General features: G+C 46.7%; 6 protein-coding genes across 6 annotated transcripts; 3 read left to right on the top strand and 3 right to left on the bottom strand.

Moving 5' to 3' along the window:
• Nucleotides 1-4,441: 4,441 nt before the first annotated feature.
• On the top strand, nucleotides 4,442-5,477 carry BP5553_06418 (Arad-like aldolase; the record flags this gene model as incomplete). Its single annotated transcript, XM_032015041.1, has 3 exons — nucleotides 4,442-4,672; nucleotides 4,771-4,909; nucleotides 4,999-5,477. 3 exons carry the CDS (start codon nucleotides 4,442-4,444, stop codon nucleotides 5,475-5,477), a joined length of 849 nt encoding a protein of 282 aa, XP_031868462.1.
• A 1,571-nt stretch (nucleotides 5,478-7,048) lies between these two features.
• Nucleotides 7,049-8,627, bottom strand: BP5553_06417 (Arabinan endo-1,5-alpha-L-arabinosidase; the record flags this gene model as incomplete). Its single annotated transcript, XM_032015040.1, has 7 exons — nucleotides 7,049-7,084; nucleotides 7,160-7,235; nucleotides 7,287-7,458; nucleotides 7,507-7,642; nucleotides 7,705-7,745; nucleotides 7,883-8,318; nucleotides 8,370-8,627. The coding sequence occupies 7 exons, from the start codon at nucleotides 8,625-8,627 to the stop codon at nucleotides 7,049-7,051; spliced, it is 1,155 nt and encodes a 384-aa protein (XP_031868461.1).
• A 1,849-nt stretch (nucleotides 8,628-10,476) lies between these two features.
• BP5553_06416 (Uncharacterized protein) lies at nucleotides 10,477-11,719 on the top strand (the record flags this gene model as incomplete). Its single annotated transcript, XM_032015039.1, has 2 exons — nucleotides 10,477-11,544; nucleotides 11,621-11,719. The coding sequence occupies 2 exons, from the start codon at nucleotides 10,477-10,479 to the stop codon at nucleotides 11,717-11,719; spliced, it is 1,167 nt and encodes a 388-aa protein (XP_031868460.1).
• A 580-nt stretch (nucleotides 11,720-12,299) lies between these two features.
• On the bottom strand, nucleotides 12,300-13,475 carry BP5553_06415 (Uncharacterized protein; the record flags this gene model as incomplete). Its single annotated transcript, XM_032015038.1, has 7 exons — nucleotides 12,300-12,373; nucleotides 12,438-12,585; nucleotides 12,840-12,968; nucleotides 13,018-13,082; nucleotides 13,146-13,287; nucleotides 13,331-13,403; nucleotides 13,471-13,475. The coding sequence occupies 7 exons, from the start codon at nucleotides 13,473-13,475 to the stop codon at nucleotides 12,300-12,302; spliced, it is 636 nt and encodes a 211-aa protein (XP_031868459.1).
• Nucleotides 13,476-15,700: 2,225 nt separating this feature from the next.
• Nucleotides 15,701-17,414, bottom strand: BP5553_06414 (Uncharacterized protein; the record flags this gene model as incomplete). The annotated part of the gene is made up of 6 exons (XM_032015037.1): nucleotides 15,701-15,882; nucleotides 15,928-16,729; nucleotides 16,779-16,907; nucleotides 16,958-17,124; nucleotides 17,171-17,237; nucleotides 17,286-17,414. 6 exons carry the CDS (start codon nucleotides 17,412-17,414, stop codon nucleotides 15,701-15,703), a joined length of 1,476 nt encoding a protein of 491 aa, XP_031868458.1.
• An 863-nt stretch (nucleotides 17,415-18,277) lies between these two features.
• BP5553_06413 (Uncharacterized protein) lies at nucleotides 18,278-19,005 on the top strand (the record flags this gene model as incomplete). Its single annotated transcript, XM_032015036.1, has 2 exons — nucleotides 18,278-18,482; nucleotides 18,533-19,005. The coding sequence occupies 2 exons, from the start codon at nucleotides 18,278-18,280 to the stop codon at nucleotides 19,003-19,005; spliced, it is 678 nt and encodes a 225-aa protein (XP_031868457.1).
• Between the last annotated feature and the right edge of the window lie 432 nt (nucleotides 19,006-19,437).

Below are 19,437 nucleotides of genomic sequence, written 5' to 3'. Positions count from 1 at the left end.
TAACACTAAGCTGGACAGGCGTATGCAATGCGTGGATATAATGCCTGGATGGATAGACGGCTTTAACACTGAGTCGTCGAAGAGCACCTAATGTTATGTAAGGCGTAGATGAATTGGGCAGCTTTAACATTAAGCTGGATAATCGGATGTAATTCGTAGTTGAATAGACGACTTTAACACTAAGTCGTGAAATAATTCTGCAAGCAGTAGGCTGCCAGACAAGTTAGCAGAGGTTATGAATGTTGTTGGGCAAGGCGGGGGCGGTAGAGATGATACAATTCCAAAGGTAACATTGAAGGGTTGCAGGAGGACTTACCAAGCAGATGTCGAATGAATATTGGTGACCAGAGTACCGAGTCGGAAAATAATGGGCGAGAACGTAAATATCGAATTTGCAGTAGAACGTGTAGGATCAAATTATCACTTGTGACAGAAACGCCGGACCAGGGTGTTTCGTTTGTGAAAGATCGTATTGCGAAGTTATTAAGTCTAGAAGAGTCAGCATCGGTAGCCATGATATGCAGTGGAGGAAGAGCATACCAGAGTATTGGAATCGCTGTAGCAGATCGAGCAATATGATATCAGAGCGATATGATATCGAGAACAGGATAATCGCGTCAAAGCGATCTATTTGGTTCGCCTTGATTGTAGACTGTTAGCGAGAGAAAAGATACGCTTGCGTTGATGACTTACAATAGGTTGTCGGAGTGTGGGACAAGAGCTTCAGCACCAGGCTAAAGAGACTCCGTAATGGTTGATAGAAAGATCGCGTGAACGAAAGAGTATGATGTTCGCTGTAGTAGAGCGAGCAGTTTGATATCGAGAACAGGGTAATCGCGCTAAAGCGATCTGTGATTCTACTTGACTGTATACTGTCAGCGAGAGAAAGATACACTTGCGTTGATGACTTACAGTAGGTTATCGGAGGGCAACACACTTCAGCACTAGGCTAAAGAGACTCCGTAATGGCAGAGAGAAAGATCGCGTCAACGAAAGAGTATGGTGTTCGCTGTGGCAGAGCGATCGTATAAGATCGAGAACAGGATAGGCAAATTGACCTGTTTGATTCCTCGACTGTATACCGTCAGTGAGAGAAAGACGGGCTAGCTTTGATGACTTACAATAGGTTATCGGAGTGGGACACGAGTAAGAGCTTCAGCACCGGGCTGAAGAGACTCCGTAACGGTTGTTGGAAAGATCGAGTCAACGAAAGAGTATGGATTCGCGACGTCTCACTACTTGAGACCCACGGAACAACGACTTGCTTTGATAGCTTGGCAGAAGAGAGAGCTTGATTGCACGTAACAACAGATAGCTTGATCAGTTTGATGTAGCTTGAAGACGTTGTTGGGGTGCAGAAGCGTTTTCGTCGTGGGACTGGAGAGGAGAGGAAAGAAAGATGGAGGATGGAAGAGCGCGAAGGGTTTTGTGGGCGTGGGCTCTCTCGCCTAAGGGCGGTGTAATGGAAAAAAGGAGGCAGTGAATTTACAATAGTATACCGCTAAACTTACCGCCCTATTGTTGTCAATAGCAACGATAGCAAGGCTGGCAAGCGGACGGTTTCTGCCCTATTGACGTGCTCCAAGTTCCACACTTTGATATAGCATTCCGGGCAACTTGATTCACTGGCGAGTAGACTGTGACCTTGATGAAGGTTGGGAACAACACTCGGTTCGCTCGAAGTCAACCTTTGTAATTGTAACTAGCAACGAGTTGGATCTATGCTTGAGCTTACTGATCACGCCTAATATCTCTCAATACAGCATGGGTTTGGAACTTCAGCTCAAGCTTTCACATAACTCAATATACAGGGTTTCATTAACGTTTATGCAACTTTGGGAATCAACTTGGCTAGGGGCCACCTCCGCCATGTACATGTCCAATTGGATAGGTAGAATAGGTAGAATATGATGTCATTCTGCTATACTATTCTGTTTCCGAACAATACTTCTGATGAGAGTTTACACTCCTTTGTAGAAAGAAACAAATGACAAGGGCCCAAAGCCACACAAGGAGAATGTGACCTCAGGACAATAGCCCAGCTAAACATTGTTTGCTTGGGAAAATCCCTGGTCATTAAGCCACATCAATTGACTATGCTGGGTTGGATATTTCACCACAGCATAGATGCCACTGAGTATAATTAGGTATGTATAGCGGGGTTCAAGGCTAGTATGAAGAAGCTTTATACAGCGATTCAAAAGAAGATTCAAGCAATGTGTAAAGAGCTTGATCTACTCCAACCTATGCAGAGATGATGAAATGGAATTTCTCGGATTATCCCCATACTGTGGGAGTAATCCCTAAAAAGGAATAATAACAAGTAGATAACTATGCCGCACAAGCGTGATATCATATAATGAAACCCAAATATAAACGTCAAGGTCTTGGGTAACTATACTGGGCTTTCTTGTCTTATCCAAGTTTGCGACCTCGAGTTCCAGTCCAGATGGTGTAGTGCACATTCAGTATTTAAGAAGAGAGCCATCGTCTTCTAAATTAGTTCCTAGAAACAGAATGGGACTAACGTTGGGGCGTTCAAATGCTTTTCGCAAGAGCCACTTGAACTTAATTGCAATTTACAATGAACCATTCAACATTTGCAAAGCCAACGGTTTTAGTAATTATCATGGTTCAGACAAGCAAGGACACGATTGAAGGGTTAATAAAATACACGGTTAAGATAAAGGGAGGACAACAGAGCAAATGCAGCAACGATCAATTCAACATTTAAGCAGTGTTAGGTTAGAAGTAAAACGGTCAGAGGGGATCAGGGGACCGGTCAGGCAGCAGTATTATCCCACCAGCACTGCTGGTATGTGTTCCAAAGTGATATGCTCCGGTACGTCAATGATGCCACCGAAGCGATGAGACTGCCTTCCTGAAGAGGACATGCTATGATATAATAGCCAGCTCAACCTGTCAAGATTGTCTGCTTGTATGCAGCCAATACGTTGTCGGTTTTCAACTGGTAGGCCATTGGTGACTTCCGGTTCCGATAGCCTCTTTACGATGGGCATCGCTTGAAGAGATGCAGCTCATCCATCTCAGTCGACATCCCAAGTATCATGGCATAATGGAGGTGGAACTGGTCATTGTTAGGTTCGTGTGTAGGCCACAATTTGTATCATATGGGATAAAGACTTGCTTGATGTTACCAATTCATAGATCCTATCATATCAAAGGGACACATCCTGAACTGACAGATATACCAACAAACACCTTCAAAGAAGTTAGTGGTTAGCAACGACCTTGAGCAAAACTGATGCGTACAGTCAGAGAACCTATTGCTAGATTTAGGAAAGTTAGGAGATGAATAACTCTCACCTATAAATGCAATCAGGATTTCCACGAAATATATCTACTACGCCGTCCTGCGTCAACCATTGCGAATCACACAGCTAACGTGACGAGTAGAAGTGCCTCTTAGATATTATTTATCATTTTTGGCGTTCCACCATCTTCAAGGGCTGACTGTACAGGGCCATCCGCCCTAGAAAGGGAGTTTTGGCATGGTGAAATTCGGGAGCCGGCGTCGATATGGTCATGATAACTTGAAAAGTGGGAGTGCTTGCTGCATGGTACTCGTGCAGCTCACGCGAGATCATGACGGCTGATAACAAGAATTGCTAGGAAATGCCCATTTAGGTAAGTGGCTTTAAGAGTAGATAAAATTCTTCCGTAGCTTCAAATAAGTGGTACTACTAATACTACTAGTTACTAGATTCCGTTGTGAGAATTCTGAGTTGAGATGTAGATGGATGAGGTTGAAATAAGATGGAATACAGGGGCGGCGGCCCAAGGTCTTGGCGGGCGGATTTAGTCCGCTGAGAATCACGTGAGTTATGGTCCTGATGGTCTCTAAAGAGTGTTATTAAATTAATGCCGTATTTATCTGACTGCTTTACTCCAGGATTGACCAAATTCTTATTGACATAAAGGGACGTTTTGCTAAGAAGCTGATATTATTGACGTCGGTAAAGGCCGAGGATCGAGGGGCACCGGGAATTATATTGCGGATTTGCGGGGCAGCCGAGGCCTACGGGGTTGTGTTGCGGGCAATCGGGAACCACGACAAGTAGTAACGTAGCTGCATATCATCATCCATCGTGATATCAAATACAATGCTGTGAATGGTCTGTTTTAAAACAAGCATCATCCCGATTGATAATCGGAAACAGGTAATTGGGAATAGCATCTACCGAGGTGCGCCTTTGGCAGGTATGACAATGAACTACTTCGTATCAGTTACTCTGATCGATTCCCCACGCTTGGCGTATTATTCCGCCCTCCGCTTCCCCACTTGTGAAACGGGCTTGTATTTCCACATATCTTCTGTCCATGTCCTCTGTCGTTCTATATCTCTTCATATATAACAAACACACCATAATCATATTTAACTAATCATCAGACGACAAACAGAACAATACAACTTACAAATATGGCTCCCCCATCAGCAACCGCAGTCCCCGAGGATACCGCAGGAACGGCAACCCACGAGCCAGGTGTCGCGAAGAAGGAAACTATCACACAGCAGGCCTTCCCCACCGCGCCGACGTTCGAGGACAAATATAAGGAGCGGGAGTATCAGAAGGGCCGGTTGGCGCTCGCATTTAGGATTTTCGCGCACTTGGGATTTGACGAGGGTGTTGCCGGACATATTACTTTGAGAGTTAGTAGTTTCCCAATGGCCGTTGCTTTCCGGCCGGCGTGAAATGGAACAGAAGGTATTTTATTAGGATTTAAAGCTAACAGGAGGCCCAAAAATAGGACCCCGTTGAACCAACAAGTTTCTGGGTCAATCCCTTTGGTGTTGCGTGGCCCATTCTCAAAGCGTCAGATCTTATTCTCGTCAATAAAGATGGAAAGGTCGTTGATGGTGGACCTTGCCGCCTTCTAAATACCGCTGGTATGCACAATTCATTTCATATACCCTTTACCCTTTAGCATCCAAAATCAGAACTAAGACCACGGAAGCATACATGATCCACCACGCAGTCCACACAGCACGCCCCGAAATAAACTGCGTTGCACACTCCCACTCAATTTACGGCCGCTCATTCTGCGCCCTCGGCCGCAATCTCGACATAATAACCCAAGACTCCTGCTCCTTCCACAACGACATCGCATTATATTCGGCCTTCCGAGGCATCGTCCTCGCCGAAGACGAAGGCAAGTCAATTGCCGCGGCGTTAGGCGGGAAGAAAGCGGCGCTGTTGCAAAACCATGGTCTTTTGACGTGCGGGAAATCTATTGAGGCCGCGGTGTTTTGGTTTATGAGTTTGGAGAAGTGTTGTCATGCGCAGTTGTTGGCTGATGCTGCAGCTGGAGGGAGGGGAGCTGAGACTGTTAAGATTGACGAGGAAGATGCAGCGTATACGTATAAGACTGTCGGTACTGAGATGGCGGGCTGGTTTAGTGCTAAGCCGACTTTTGACATGATGGAGAGGTTAGGGGGCGCAGATTATAAGGAGTAATGTTTTGAGCGGTCCTTAATTCTACCATTAGGTTGGGGTTGCATTAAAAGGGAAGTCAGGCAATGATACTGATTGTACTTATATGCACTTAATTATACCAGCCCGAGCTATCACTTGATCAACTCAGGTGCAAACTCTAGGGGACTGAGCCATGGTGGCACACAAGGACTTTCACGATACTTTCCGTATTCAGATTACTTCTCGGTCACCCTAAGGTTTCCAAAATCAGCCAAAAGGATTTGTTCCCCGCTCCAACATACTTTATAGTATGTCTAGAATCCATGTATATAGAAAAAGAAACAAAAAAACAAAAAAAACATACAGCAGCAGGTATTCGTTGGTGGCCACCCACTCAACTATTAATCTGTCGATCTGAGGCATTTCACTTGCTTTTTACTATGGCTGGTGACATCCGGCCTAGCGGGTGAGCGTCGCCGCCTCAAGTTTTCGATGCCCTCACAATGATCCGGTTGTCCCCCTGGACAACGGGAGATGTGGCTCTCGTATTGAGATGCGATGGATGCGATGCACCGCGACTTTGGATGGCCATGATGATCTGAGGTGAGCGGGTGAGCGTGGGCGAGCATGGTGAGGTTTGAAAGTAGTATAAAGACAGACTCCCCACCACCTTCACTTTTCGCAATCTGCTATCTACAACATTATCTACTCCTTTTCAAGGATTCTGCTACAATAAGACGAAAGGCACTCTCCTTACAAGCTTATATTGATCTAGCACAAAAGCAAGAATATTTTATTCACAGTTCATCTAATCAACAGAATGTGTCGACCCAAATTTAACAACATACTCTCACTGACGCTACCCAAAACAAGCACGTAGATGTAGGAAATATATTCCAAGAGTACGTGAGACTTGACACTATGTACAGAGCTATTAATGGCGATATCAGGTTTATTGCCGTGAAGGGTCTAGAGGAGGCGTCCCTACAGCATGGTTGCGCCCTATACAAAGACTTTGTCGAATACTATACTTCATCACGGCCTGGGCAATGCCTCAATTAGTCCGTTTGTCCCGCCAGCGTATGAGACAGAGAACCAGCCAAAATGGCACCATGTCACAGCTCTTGGGTTATAGTCGTGTTATCGTAGAAAGAATAAGAAGTGGTAGGATTATCAAACATTAGAGAAAATAACCAAGCGCGTGCATATACCAGTAGACTAACAAACTATCATCATAAAGAATCCCATCATCACAAATCCGTGCAGTTCCTCCCAGTGGCGCACCCGTCGGGCAGTTTTGCGTGTCTGTGGAGGAGGATGCGACTTGAACAGCTTAACGAAAAAAGCCTCTCGCCCCATGCGGAGAACTAGCCGCCTAAAGGCACACTCCCCGCTAACATATATAGACGATAGCGCTTTCAATAGTCAGAACGTGGAAGCGTTTTAGACCGTTCATCTACTGCATCTGTCACGTCCATAGTAAGTATCATCCCAAGGATGGCTCTTTGTGGTTGAAATAGCAGCAAATTTACTTCTTTCCATGCTGCTACTAGGATTCACTACGATACACGCTGTATGTATTCCTGCCTGACACGAGATCCGCTCAGCGCTATCTACGCCTTCGCTCTAGAACCCTTCTCAGTAAGTCGCTAAAGAGATTTTTTAGTAACACTACGTACAATATTAGCCCTGTTTTGTAGTGCATGGGGAAAATGGCCGCTGACCTGAGAATAGTGCGGGTTGAGGACATGGCAGCTGCCTTGCGCACAGCTCGTAGCACCAGTCCATCCAATACCTCCACTTCCCAGCATGTTAGTAATGTTAATTGGTTTTGGAAACAGAGTAACATACCACTGGCCATACATTAGAGCACCATTCGGGGTGGAAGGATTTGATGTCGGAACCACTCTTGATGTTGTGGGAGTCGAGTTCGCCGGTTCTACAACAGGCCACCCATTTGGAAAAGAAAGAGGATTCCATCCCAAAATGGTCTGACCATCTCCAATACCAATGTTTGTATTCACTGCTGCCCGTCAGTTAAAGCCTAAATTTGAGGTAGAGCTGCGCATACTATAATGATAGTACAGAACTGGACCATAAGCTGGGTCGTTTATGACGCCTTGCCCACCTGGAGCGTAAATATTATCGTGACTTTGTAAGACAATAGAGCCACCACCTGCCGTACACGATACGCCATTTTGATCGACCTATTTGATTAGCGCTTGTCATACCAAAAATGTAAAGTATGATTTATGAGACTTATACTAACGTAAGGCCCGCTGACAGCATTAGAACGACAGACTTTGATCACTATAAAACCGGCGAGTTAGCATTACTTAATCTTGGTTAAAGTAGGAGGGATTTGTGCTTTGTGGAAGAGTAAGACTGCATCAAATTCAATGGAAATGGTTTAGGAGGTGAGAAAACTAGAGCTAATGGTTCCTTACTATACTCGCCACCAGGTGGAGGTCTATTCGTGTTCAGACCACAGCACTGTCCAGCTGACCAAAACATGTAAAAATAGTTTCCATTCTGAAAGGTAAAAGCTCCCTCTACGGCATGGGATCCAGTGGGATTGAAGATCATGTGGAGCGGATTACCAGTTGGTCGTGTCAAGTCGGTGCTCATTTGAGCTTGGTATATATCCCCCCAGAAGCTTCCAAAATTTAGATAATAGCTGTTTCCAGATTTCACCAAATTTGGATCAATAGCATTATAAGGTGATCCAGGGGTTGAACTGAGCCCGATGCTGCCGTGGTCGGTCCATGATCCTGGCTCCAAAGTTGTTGATGTCGCCAAGCCGATGCCCGAGTTCTGGCTTCCAAATGAACTGACTGCATAGTACATATAGTATGTGTTACCAACAAAGGAGACGTCAGGAACCTAATGCTGCGTCAAATAATGTCTTCGGAGTGGTTTAGAAGGCATACGGACCCAAATATCGTTGCCTTGCGGCAACTTCACAGGGCCAGGCAACGCCGCACCTCGTTGAGTCCAAGGACCGGCAATAGAAGGGGCGCTTGCAACTCCAACATGTCCATTTGTTGAGAACAAAAAGTAAGTCCCGTCAGAGACACGTCGTATGAGAGACGGATCGTGCGTGCCACAAGCTCCAGAGCAAGGCCCCGGAGGTGGGACTGCAATTGCAGCAATAGCAAAGCTTGAAGCCCAGAAAAACACTTTGGAGAGCATCGTTATAATTAAGGATTTGAGTGAGGACAAAGTCAAAGTTTTGAAATATACCCTCTCCTTATATATTGGCACGGAGTGAATAATCGGTATCCCCTGCCAAGTCGTTCAGTACACTCGTTGGCTGCACCGGTCCGTCGGGAAGTGAATCTTTTTCCTGTAGAGTCAATAAGTTGGTGTAGCTCGCAAGCAACTAGGTATATGTACAGCTTGTAATAACTTGGAATTAAAATTTGTTATTAATCTATGGTCTAGTATGAGCCAAGCTGAGCGGGGTTGGGCATAAAACCACGTTCACAACATTTCATGCCGTTTTGGCCACAAGCATCCAGGGGAAACCTGCGGAAGGATCATTACCGAGTTCCTAAACCTCCTATAACAGATCGGCCACACGCCCCGCGCTAGAACGAAAATCAACTTATCAGCACATTCACGAGCTTAGAGAGTAAGAAACAAACGGTGCCTGCACTCGGCCTCCCGGCCCGCGTCTTCTTGGTAATCCCATGAGAAAAATCCGACCACTAACAGCGTGGTGAGCGCCACCCCAGCAGTAGCTGAAGCAACGCGAACTCATCATGTCCCTGCGGCATGGCCAGCTTGCGACTGTGTGGAAATCAACTGCGTAGTATTGGTGCGCCTAGCGGATGAGGGTGAGGTTGTCCTCAGATTTGGAATATCATAATGTCGAGGCTATTTCAAGCGTGCATCCCCCTAGAATAGTACTCGCAATAGCATGGCACATCGTTAGAAGTACCAGTCCAGCGAATGCGGCGTTGAAGAGGTACAAGCTGCTCGACGTGTGACCGCGTCGAAATTCTCATACGTTAATTCCAGGTTGACTGCTCTAGAGTACCCGTAGTATCGAGCTCGAATGTCACGGTATGGGCTGGACTGGACTCGGAATACGTCATATTATTATATGTAACATTTACCCTCTTAACACGCTCAACGCTCCTGGTACCGTTCACTCCAAGCATATCTATTGTCCATAGGGCCGTAGGGCCGTATTCGACATTTCAAAGCTACAGGTCCATCTTACTTATATCGTCAGGTTAATAGCTTGGTGGTCGCCCCTACTAGTACATCGCCCCAGAAATCTGCAGACAGGACCTATCGGATTCCATCCCGCTTGTGCATAGGAAAGCTGTAGTCTGTGCTTCGACCCCTTGGAACCTCTCATCTTGGGAGCCAATCGGCGCAGGCTTAATATATACATATATATCGAGCAAGATATGCATTAACTTTGGACGATTCAAGTTTCTACTTAATTAGATCTCATATAAGGGAATATCGGGGTTTTGTTCGGTAGAGCGTGCGCCGAAGGGCTCCGTTATTGCGGGGTTCCCGGGGGGGAAGGGAGGGAGGGCACAGACAACAGAGCGAAAGTTCCGTGGCAATCTTTAGCAGACTCGTTTTCACCAAGAGAATCGCGGTGGAGATCTCTCCGCCAAAGATTTACACTGCCTTGTCGAAATAGATCGCGCACCTTTGTATCGCTGTCATTCATTTACGGAAAGGGATAGTGTTGATGGAGCCAACTACAAACAAAATGTACAAACGGTAAAAACCACCCCATCGTTTGACTACCTAGGTATACTGACATCTTTCAGTCCACCCGAATATACCATCGCGTGTGCAGGATTTTGTTCTGAAATAATTAGGGCGGAAGGCCCGCATAGCCATGCCCTAGGTCAAACTGACATCAGCGATGCAGAAACACAATGGCAGCAACCCAGCTCCTGGTCTCGCGACACAATCCCCAAGCATATAAAGGAGGCAGGCCTCTCGTCTCCCTCCTTCGAATTCTCAACATCCTATATTCTACCTATACTTGTGAGGAGAAAGCATCACGATGAGACTTATCAATTCTGACATGAGCCTGATATCGGCAGGCGTCGCGTTGCTGGTGTCGGCGGCGGTTGTCGATGCTGCGGCGACTTGTGCTCTTCCCTCGACCTACCGCTGGAGATCAAGCGGCCCACTCGCAAACCCCAAGCCAGGATGGGTCTCGATTAAGGACTTTACGCACGTCGTGTATAACGGCAAGCATCTTGTTTATGGGTCGACCTTTGACTCGAGAGTCTGGGGCTCGATGAACTTTGGCCTCTTCTCGGACTGGCCTCAAATATCCTCTGCGAGCCAGAATGGGATGAGTCAGGGTACTGTTGCGCCAACACTCTTCCTCTTCCGCCCAAAGAATATCTGGGTACTCGCCTACCAATGGGGCAGTAGCCCGTTCAATTATAAGACGACAAACGATCCTTCTAATACAAATGGATGGTCTGGGCCACATACGCTGTTCACCGGAGCTATCTCTGACTCTCGTACTGGCGTTATCGACCAGACACTTATCGGCGACGATACAACTATGTACCTCTTCTTTGCTGGCGATAACGGCAAGATCTACCGCTCAAGTATGCCGATTGGAAATTTCCCAGGAAATTTTGGCAACGTATACCAGGTAGTTATGAGCGACTCGGTCGGTAACTTATTCGAATCCGTTCAGGTCTATACCATCCAAGGCCAGAACCAGTACCTCATGATCGTTGAGGCTATTGGAGCTAATGGGCGCTACTTTCGCTCCTTCACCGCAAACAACCTCGGCGGGTCGTGGAGACCCCAGGCTGTGACCGAGGGCAATCCCTTTGCTGGCAAGGCTAACAGCGGAGCCTCCTGGACTGACGACATTAGCCATGGCGACCTGATCCGCAGTAACCCCGACCAAACAATGACTATCGATCCATGCAACCTACAGATGCTCTACCAGGGAATGGCTCCCGGTTCCGGCGGCGACTACGCCTTCTTGCCTTACAGGCCTGGCCTACTCACCCTACAGGGCGCCACGGGGACATTGCCAGGCGGTCCAGGTACTGGCTCAACGCCGCCTCCTCAGAGTGGCTGTTCCGGCTTGTACGGCCAGGTATGTTGCACTCTTCCTGTTCTCCCTTAACTTTTCGTGCTATATTCTAACTATGTACTTGCTTTTAAGTGCGGAGGGCAAGGCTGGACGGGACCACAATGCTGCTCGCAAAGCACGTGCAAATTTTCAACTAACTGTGAGTGATGACACACCTCTATGCAAGGCGAAGAAGTAATGTTGTACTTTTCTAACTCTGCGCCCTTTTCTAGGGTACTCACAATGTCTGTAAATACGGTTTATATAGCGAAGGGAGAATATACCCTGAGTAGCAGACTAGAGTATTATATTGTGGTAAAGGAGACGGTTTAGTTTCTTGGACTGGAATCGGACCAACCACAAATATTGATATTCATAGTCAGTTCACGAGGGACTGTCGTCGCGCTGCAACTATGGATGACGAGGCTGGCGGCAGTAGAGAAGTGTGGTGTTGAAAGCACACTGTGAGGTAGCTCCAGTTGCGGTTCTCGATTATTTATAAATTCTAGCATTCCTTTGCCCATATAATTGCGGAAATAAGACCTTTCGTTACACATATTCAGACTTGCTTCTACATTTAACGGGTTCTAGGCCAGCATATGTGAAATTCTAAGAGCTATGGTCATCCTGTACGGTATCTGATCAGACCTGCTCGAGAAACAAGAGCATAAAGCCGAGCAACCTCATAGCAATGATGCAATTCTCCAGGATCAGTCCAACTAGCCGCGTGATTCGACATTCATACGACATGAAGCTTGCCATACCTCTATCTCTTTAAATCACAAGATGACATGATGTGATGCGTTCTTCTCAGCATCGTCTCCAAAACTGTTGACATCCCAGCGGGGCTTGTCTATGCAAGGAGCAGGGTCAGTGACATGACCTATGGAGCCGAGCTTAAAGCTGGGAAAACTCACTCGCAATGAAAGGCGCATTGTAGCGTTTCTGTACTTTTCCAACACTCTCAACTTCAGCAATATCTTGCGGAGATAATATAACCTCCTGAAAGTTCTCGCGAATGCACGCAGATATGACTGACTTGGGGATTACACTTTGTCCACCAATCTAAGCCCACGCTAGTCTGTAGCGAATACAACAATTATTTGTTGTTCGCACAGAAAAGCGGTAAATCTTACGAAACCTGAGCTGGTGTGACAGTCAATCGCTTCTGCTCAGAGAGTCCTTCAGCAACAGTTTTAACCTACCTCCGGGCGGGTAACTAGCAATGGGGCATCAAACATGTTATTCCGGAAAGGCTAAATAATAGCCACGCTAGCTTGGATTTAGCGGATAGCTTTTGGATACCGTGGAGAAGATACCGAGTACGCGATGATGTGGATATTTCTATTTTTACAGTAGGCAATGAGGTCGTCCTGTCTCAGTAAGGGGTGGTGCTCGACCTGGTTGGCGGCAGGGGCTACGCCAGCAGCGTTGATAATAGTCTCAAGCTGTAAAGATGTCAATATCAAGGCTATCATAACGACTAGGAGAGCTTACATGTTGGATAGTGAAATTTGACACTTCAATTGATCGGGTCTTGCTCTTGGGGAGCATCGTCATAGCTATGATAGAAGAGGACGTATGGGTGCGGAACGATTGCATGCCGGAATTACTTGCAAACTTACCTTCCCAGGTGTCAACAATTGACACGCTATCGTCAATTGCGACATCACCCTCAGGTTCATTTTTTCCCGTGAGAGGGAACAAGTCTTCTCCCACGTTGCGAGAACTAGCCACGAAAGAGGCAGGGAAATGAATAAGGTAGAGCTAGAAAGGTCAGTGTCATTTATATGCAAAGGGAGTAGCGTACGTCCAGATAGTCTAGACCGAGCCCCTGTAGACAATCGTCGAGAACAGCTTTTACGATCTCAGGCTGATGTTGACTAGAGCAACTTAATGAGAACTGGGTGATGCATGGTACCTTACTTATACGACTTAGCTACTATAGACGACATATCTAACTACTACAGCGATTTAATTAATTGTATATACTTACGTATTTGATATATAGAGTCTTATTAACTTTGTTAATTAATTTGATAGTTGATTATTAAGTATTAGTAAAGTTGTTGTTGTATTTAGTATAGGTTTGGGGGGATTGGGGGATAATTGTCGGTATTTTAATAGGTTCGGCACTTAAGTGGGACAACGAGTATACCTATATATGGAAATAACAGAATAAACTATATGTGTTAAATGAGTGAAATGTGTCCAGATCTATGCTCTCCACGCCTTGTCTGACTGAGATCATTACCCCTTTTCCATACTAATCACTAGTGTATTAGATGCTTGAACTGGTTGATCTGTTAGTATCACTTATTTGGGTGATTTGTCTCAGATCACCGGTTTTCCAGGAGATTGGTGTGGTGGCCCTGAGCCTCAACACAAAGGTCAACGTCCAGTCACCCATGCCTAATGGAAAGCCGTTGTTCGTATCAGCATTCTGGGGTAGGCTTGGATCCACCTCTTCCCAGGCTGGGCGGTATAGCGGATATGACTTGCCGTGGCGTACATCGCGCATCATCTGGATCACGAGTAGTCCATCGGTGCTATGCAGCTTGGGAACACGGCCATACGACTAGTGGAACGTTTCGGACTTACAAAAGAATAGTAACAAATCCTCAGAGGTCCACGAGTCGTCGTCAGCTAGCTCTACCTAGCGGTCATAATCGACAGCTAGCCCTTGAATCCACGCACCAACGTTGATAGCTCCACCACCTGACAGCGCTCGTCCCGCCCATGCCTTCTTCGGCCTCCTGTCGAGGTGCTTCTGCGGCACCGTGTCATAACTGTAGTCAATACGGGAGCCACACACCAATAACATATACTTAGCGTATTTAGAGAGGCCGAATTCCGACTTATCCTTGCCAGCCTCGATGAGGAGGATAGAGGCAGATGGGAGTCCCTCACGCAGCCGAGATGCAACGATACCGCTCGAGGCACCGGCACCAGCTATGTATAGTCGTAAGATTCTTTCGTCAAGTCCATGATGTGATTAGAGGTAAGGTTATATATTGAATTTATGTCGTAGTAGAGGTGGTGGGCTTGCCTAGGCTCTCGATTCGCTGAAAGGTGAGCTTACCTCCAGAACTGTGTCGTCTGAATCCTGGGATACACCAGTGTCTGCAGAGGGGCGAATGAATGGTGGCCATCTGTGGTATTTTATAATGCCTCTGCTGGTCCATTTGTAAAGCATAGGTGACAATTATTGCTTGTTAAGGAGAACAGCCATAAGAAGATGAGGATGACGAAGTCTGGTATAATTGGCTTCCCCTCGATGTTTCATGTTCCATGGAATAGATCTGCCCCGGTCCCTGTGCCAATCCCTGTTCCGACCCCTGTTCCGACGATCCCACTTCCCATTCCTGTTCCGGTCCCAGTCCCCACGTTCCCCGCATCCCCACGTTCGAGATGTCAGGGGTTCTAAAGCAGACTAGTCTGTTTGCGAAACAAGGAAAAGGGCAAACCCAGAGTTGTGAGCTGATTCAAGGGAAAAGGCAACGGGACTGGGAGCAAAGGTATGGAAAATAGCCTGCCATTGCTGGGCCAAGGGGGCTCGATCAGTTCTGCACACTCCCCTTCGGCCTCAAGAACACCACACGCGAATTCCAGTTCTATATTGAGCGTGTCTTGAGGAAGACGAAGTACATATCCATATTGGCGACATCTTCATTCACTCACTAAGCCGTGCGCGATGCGATACAGTTGAAAAGAAGGTCGTCCGGAGACTCACGAATGCGCATATAAAGGGTCTTGTATCGCTGCAATTCGCTCCACCGATCCAACTTCATTGCTAAGCTCCATCAACCTTGTACTTCAATCAAATCCGGATAGGGACCAAGATACTTACAGCAAAATATCGACGCAGAAGAAGCTGCTCGCCACCCCTCAATGCCCTCCCGCTAGTGTAGCTGATCCCGTAGCCCGATTTCTATATACGGTACTACGCTGGTAAAGGATTTTCTGCTTAGAATGTAGTCATAGCAGCTGGTATGGCGAAGCGGAGGGAGGCTAATCGACCATGACCTGGGGGTTAGATTGGGTAGTTGCATTGCATGAATTTAACGCTGACACATCCCATCACCTGGCTTAAGAGATTATATGGGTAGCTAGGTATACTAAGATACTACAGGTTGTAACCATTACACTGATTGCACATATCAGTAAAATTAAACCAGAACTAAAGCTCCCCTTGAATACTTGGAATTCCTTGTTTCGCACGGAGAGATTCTCCACCATAGATGAGATAGATGAGAGGTAGCAGCGTGAGAGCGTTGATGCCTGCAAGCAAACCGAATGCAGCATCATATCCAATGGCCTCCGAAAGAGGAAGGGCATAAAACCCAGTGTTAAAGGCGTAAACTTTATTGAGTCAGCATTGTCACATATAGGTCGTGGTTAACGTACGAGACTTTATCAAGTTGATGACAGCACCAACCTCCCCAGATTGAGGCTTATACGAGTCCGTGATGTACGTATAAACAACTGTTGTCGCCACCTGGGAACCGACTCCCGCAACAGCACAAGCTACCGCAGCCATGATCCATGGCTTTTCGTTTTCAATGCAGTACCCATACACTGATGTCCCAATGAATAACAGCGAGCAGAGCGGCAACAACCAAAGCCTCACTTCCGGCTTTCGATAGCCATTATGCCTCGCCGCATAGTTGTTGATGATCAGATCGCTAACCCACCCCGCCCCGAATTCTCCGATGGTACATCCCACTGTGAGCGGAATGCCCATGAACATGCCTGTCTGACCAGTGTTGAATTTGAACACCTCGGAGGTGATTTTAGCTCCGGTAACAGCATATAGAATGCTACCGTACGTATTTGCGGTTCCGAAGTACAAGCAAGGAAGCAAGACCGCCCCATACTTAATCATACGGAAGGACGCGCCGAAGTCACGTAGTCGAATAGGCCGGTCAACGATCTTGCCGTGGAAAAGGAGTTTTTTCAGATACGACTTCTTCTCTCTGTTGCTAACATTTTCACCGTTCTGGGAGTAGAGGGTTTCCGGGAGTGTCAGCACGGTAATTATCCAGAGGCAGCCTTGAAATATCGTTGGGATCCAAATGCACCACCGCCAGCCGATTTTTTCAGTGACGAAACCTCCGATTATAGGTGCCAGATGTGGCCCGTTATTAACTAACAGGACGTATATGCCCATGTAAAGCCCTCGACGCTCTTGTGGGAATAAGTCACAAATCTGGTGAGAGTTAGGACCTGCAGGATTGCAACAAAGCAGGCGCTCTTACAGTTGACGGTCCCAGCCCAAGGGGAATACTTGAGCCGATGCCATTAAATACCCTACCTGCGAACACACCCCCGTATGTAGGAGCAGCAGCAGAGCCAATGTTGCCAGCGACTGCAATAGCACCAAATATCTACCAGCTCAGTTAGAAGTTGCGGAAAGCTTGACCGCACGCCAACGTACCACGTAGAGAATCCTCCTCCCGTAGACATTACTGAAAGGTACAACGAACATCGGGACGACACCACCAAAAAGAACGAAAACAGTTGTGAGGTAGGACGCTTGTGGCACGGTTACCCCAAGATCCAAAGACATGACCTTAAAAGCTGGGTTGATCAATGCAGAGCTTACTTTAAGAAGTTAGTATTATTCTTCGCGAGATTGAAGATGACTTACACTGTCCAGAGAACCCAAGGACTGAGATCAGCAGAGCTATATATTGCCGTTGCCAAAGGGGCCAATTCTGTAAATTATGAGCGCATAACAAGAAGATATAGGGAATAGAGCATACGAGCGGATGATTAACATCGTGGGAGACCTCTCCCTGAATAGGTTCCCCATCAGGTTCTGTCTTTGTCGAGATCTGGGAGCCTTCGATATGTGAACAATTGTCGGGCTGTTTTTCACAGGACTCTGGCATTTTGTCGAGGGCCAAAATTCCCGGCACGAAAAGTTGTATTTTCAATAGTCTCAGGGGGGGAAATAGCTTCGAGCATGAATGAAGACAGCGGGGAATTAAGTAGGGTCTGGGGAAGTTTTATATCCTATTCCACGGATAGTATAGTAGCTTGAGTAACATTAGTGATCGATCTAGGATATACAATGTCCGCTCATTACCCGACAAATCCATGTAGAAATTATTGTATCCGCTAAATCCGATCCTAGAAAGCAGGTTCGTCGGATCACGACCCGATGATCTGGCTCAACCCCTGCCGTACTAAAATTCACAGCCGAGTAGTCGGCCAAATCACAGCTAAAGTACAGAAAGTTCCAGAGATAGAACACTATTTGTGGAGACACAGCCCACCAACAGTACGGATCGTTCCCCCTATCTCCACAGACCACTTAGTCAGAATGTTGTGGTAGGACATGGGCATTGCTTATCGCCGCCTGTTTATTATATTACTTGCCCTTGTGTTCGAGTGAAAAGCAGCAGTCCAATGTTCCTGCCCATCCCTTGGCAATTCTAGCCTCACCACAGAGCAACTTGAAGTTTCTTGTTACCACACAACCACATCGCTCGAATCAACGTTGCCCGAGCGTTTCAAACTGGTCATGGACACGACTCCGCAGGGCTTGGGTCCTACACCAGTCATGGTCGAGCAAGAGGCTACTTTGCGACAATTGTACCGCGATTTAATCACTGGCTCCCACATCTTACATTATCACGGGCAAGTTCTAGTCCACGCAGGCCTATGTAAACTCCGACTAATTTTTCGCAGTGTTTTGGATGCCTACGGTCATCTATCAGTGCGGCATCCGTACCAACCCAATGTGTTCATCATGTCACGAAACATCGCTCCGGGCACAATATCCTCTCCATCAGACATCATTGCGTACCACGTCGACAACGCTGAGCCACTTGATCCTAAATCATCCCCGGGATACGCCGAGCGCTGTATACATAGCGAGATCTATAAAATGTACCCGGAGACTCAAAGCGTCATCCATAGCCATTCAGATGCTGTAGTTCCCTACAGCATAACGGGTGAGAATTCTAGCTCCTCTGCTGTTGCTCTCTAACTCAAATTTTCTTAGGTGTTCCTTTAAAGCCTTGCTTTCATATGGCGGGCTTCTTGGGGGAAACGACTCCTGTATTTGATATAAGGAAGCACATCAAAACAAGCGATTGCCCCGATATGCTCGTCAGGAACGTCCATCTAGGCGCCAACCTTGCCACGCATTTCTCGAGCCAGGACCCGGGGAAATCTAACCACGCGGTTGTCCTCATGCGAGGCCACGGCTTCACTGTTATTGCACCAGATATCAAGCAATGTATTTTGCGAGCGATCTACACGCAGAAGAATGCGACTATACAGACAACCGCCCTGATAACCCGAGCAGCACATTTTGGCGCGGCGATAGATAATGCGGCCGAAATATGTTACCTTAGTGGATTAGAGGCAGACGCTTCAACAGAAATGACCTCTTGGTCCGTGCAGAGGCCATGGGAACTGTGGGTTAAGGAGGTGGAAGTGGCAGGTCTGTATGTCAATGCTGCTTCACCCTGAAGAGGTTGTTCATGTACATGTCCAGTTAGAAATACTCATGTAGTGAATAGAGATGATTTTTACTCTATTGAGCGATTTTAATTCTCAACATACTACGAATATTTGCCATGAGCTGGTAGCGTACAACGGTAAAATAGGACTTGGGGGAATAGCAAAGATGGCTTTGTTTATAAGTATAGAGTCTGTTTACTTTTTGCGTTCCCCATTATTACTTAGTGAAATACGCTAAAAATCCCAAGTAGCCGGCCGAGGGATACACATTCGATGATATTAAAGAGACGAGAGTGAAACGTCCGAAGAGGTAATCACAGGTATACCCACGCGGTTTATACCCATCATCAATCTTTTGCTAGAATACCACGATAGACATGGGACTTGGTGGTACAGTACATAGAAGTTATAATTAGTGTGAATCTGGTTACATTTCGTGCA

This window comes from Venustampulla echinocandica (genome assembly GCF_003357145.1).
Source record: "Venustampulla echinocandica strain BP 5553 chromosome Unknown scaffold_4, whole genome shotgun sequence".
NCBI classification, from domain to species: Eukaryota; Fungi; Ascomycota; class Leotiomycetes; order Helotiales; family Pleuroascaceae; genus Venustampulla; species Venustampulla echinocandica.
This window is presented reverse-complemented; position numbering and strand designations above follow the sequence as displayed.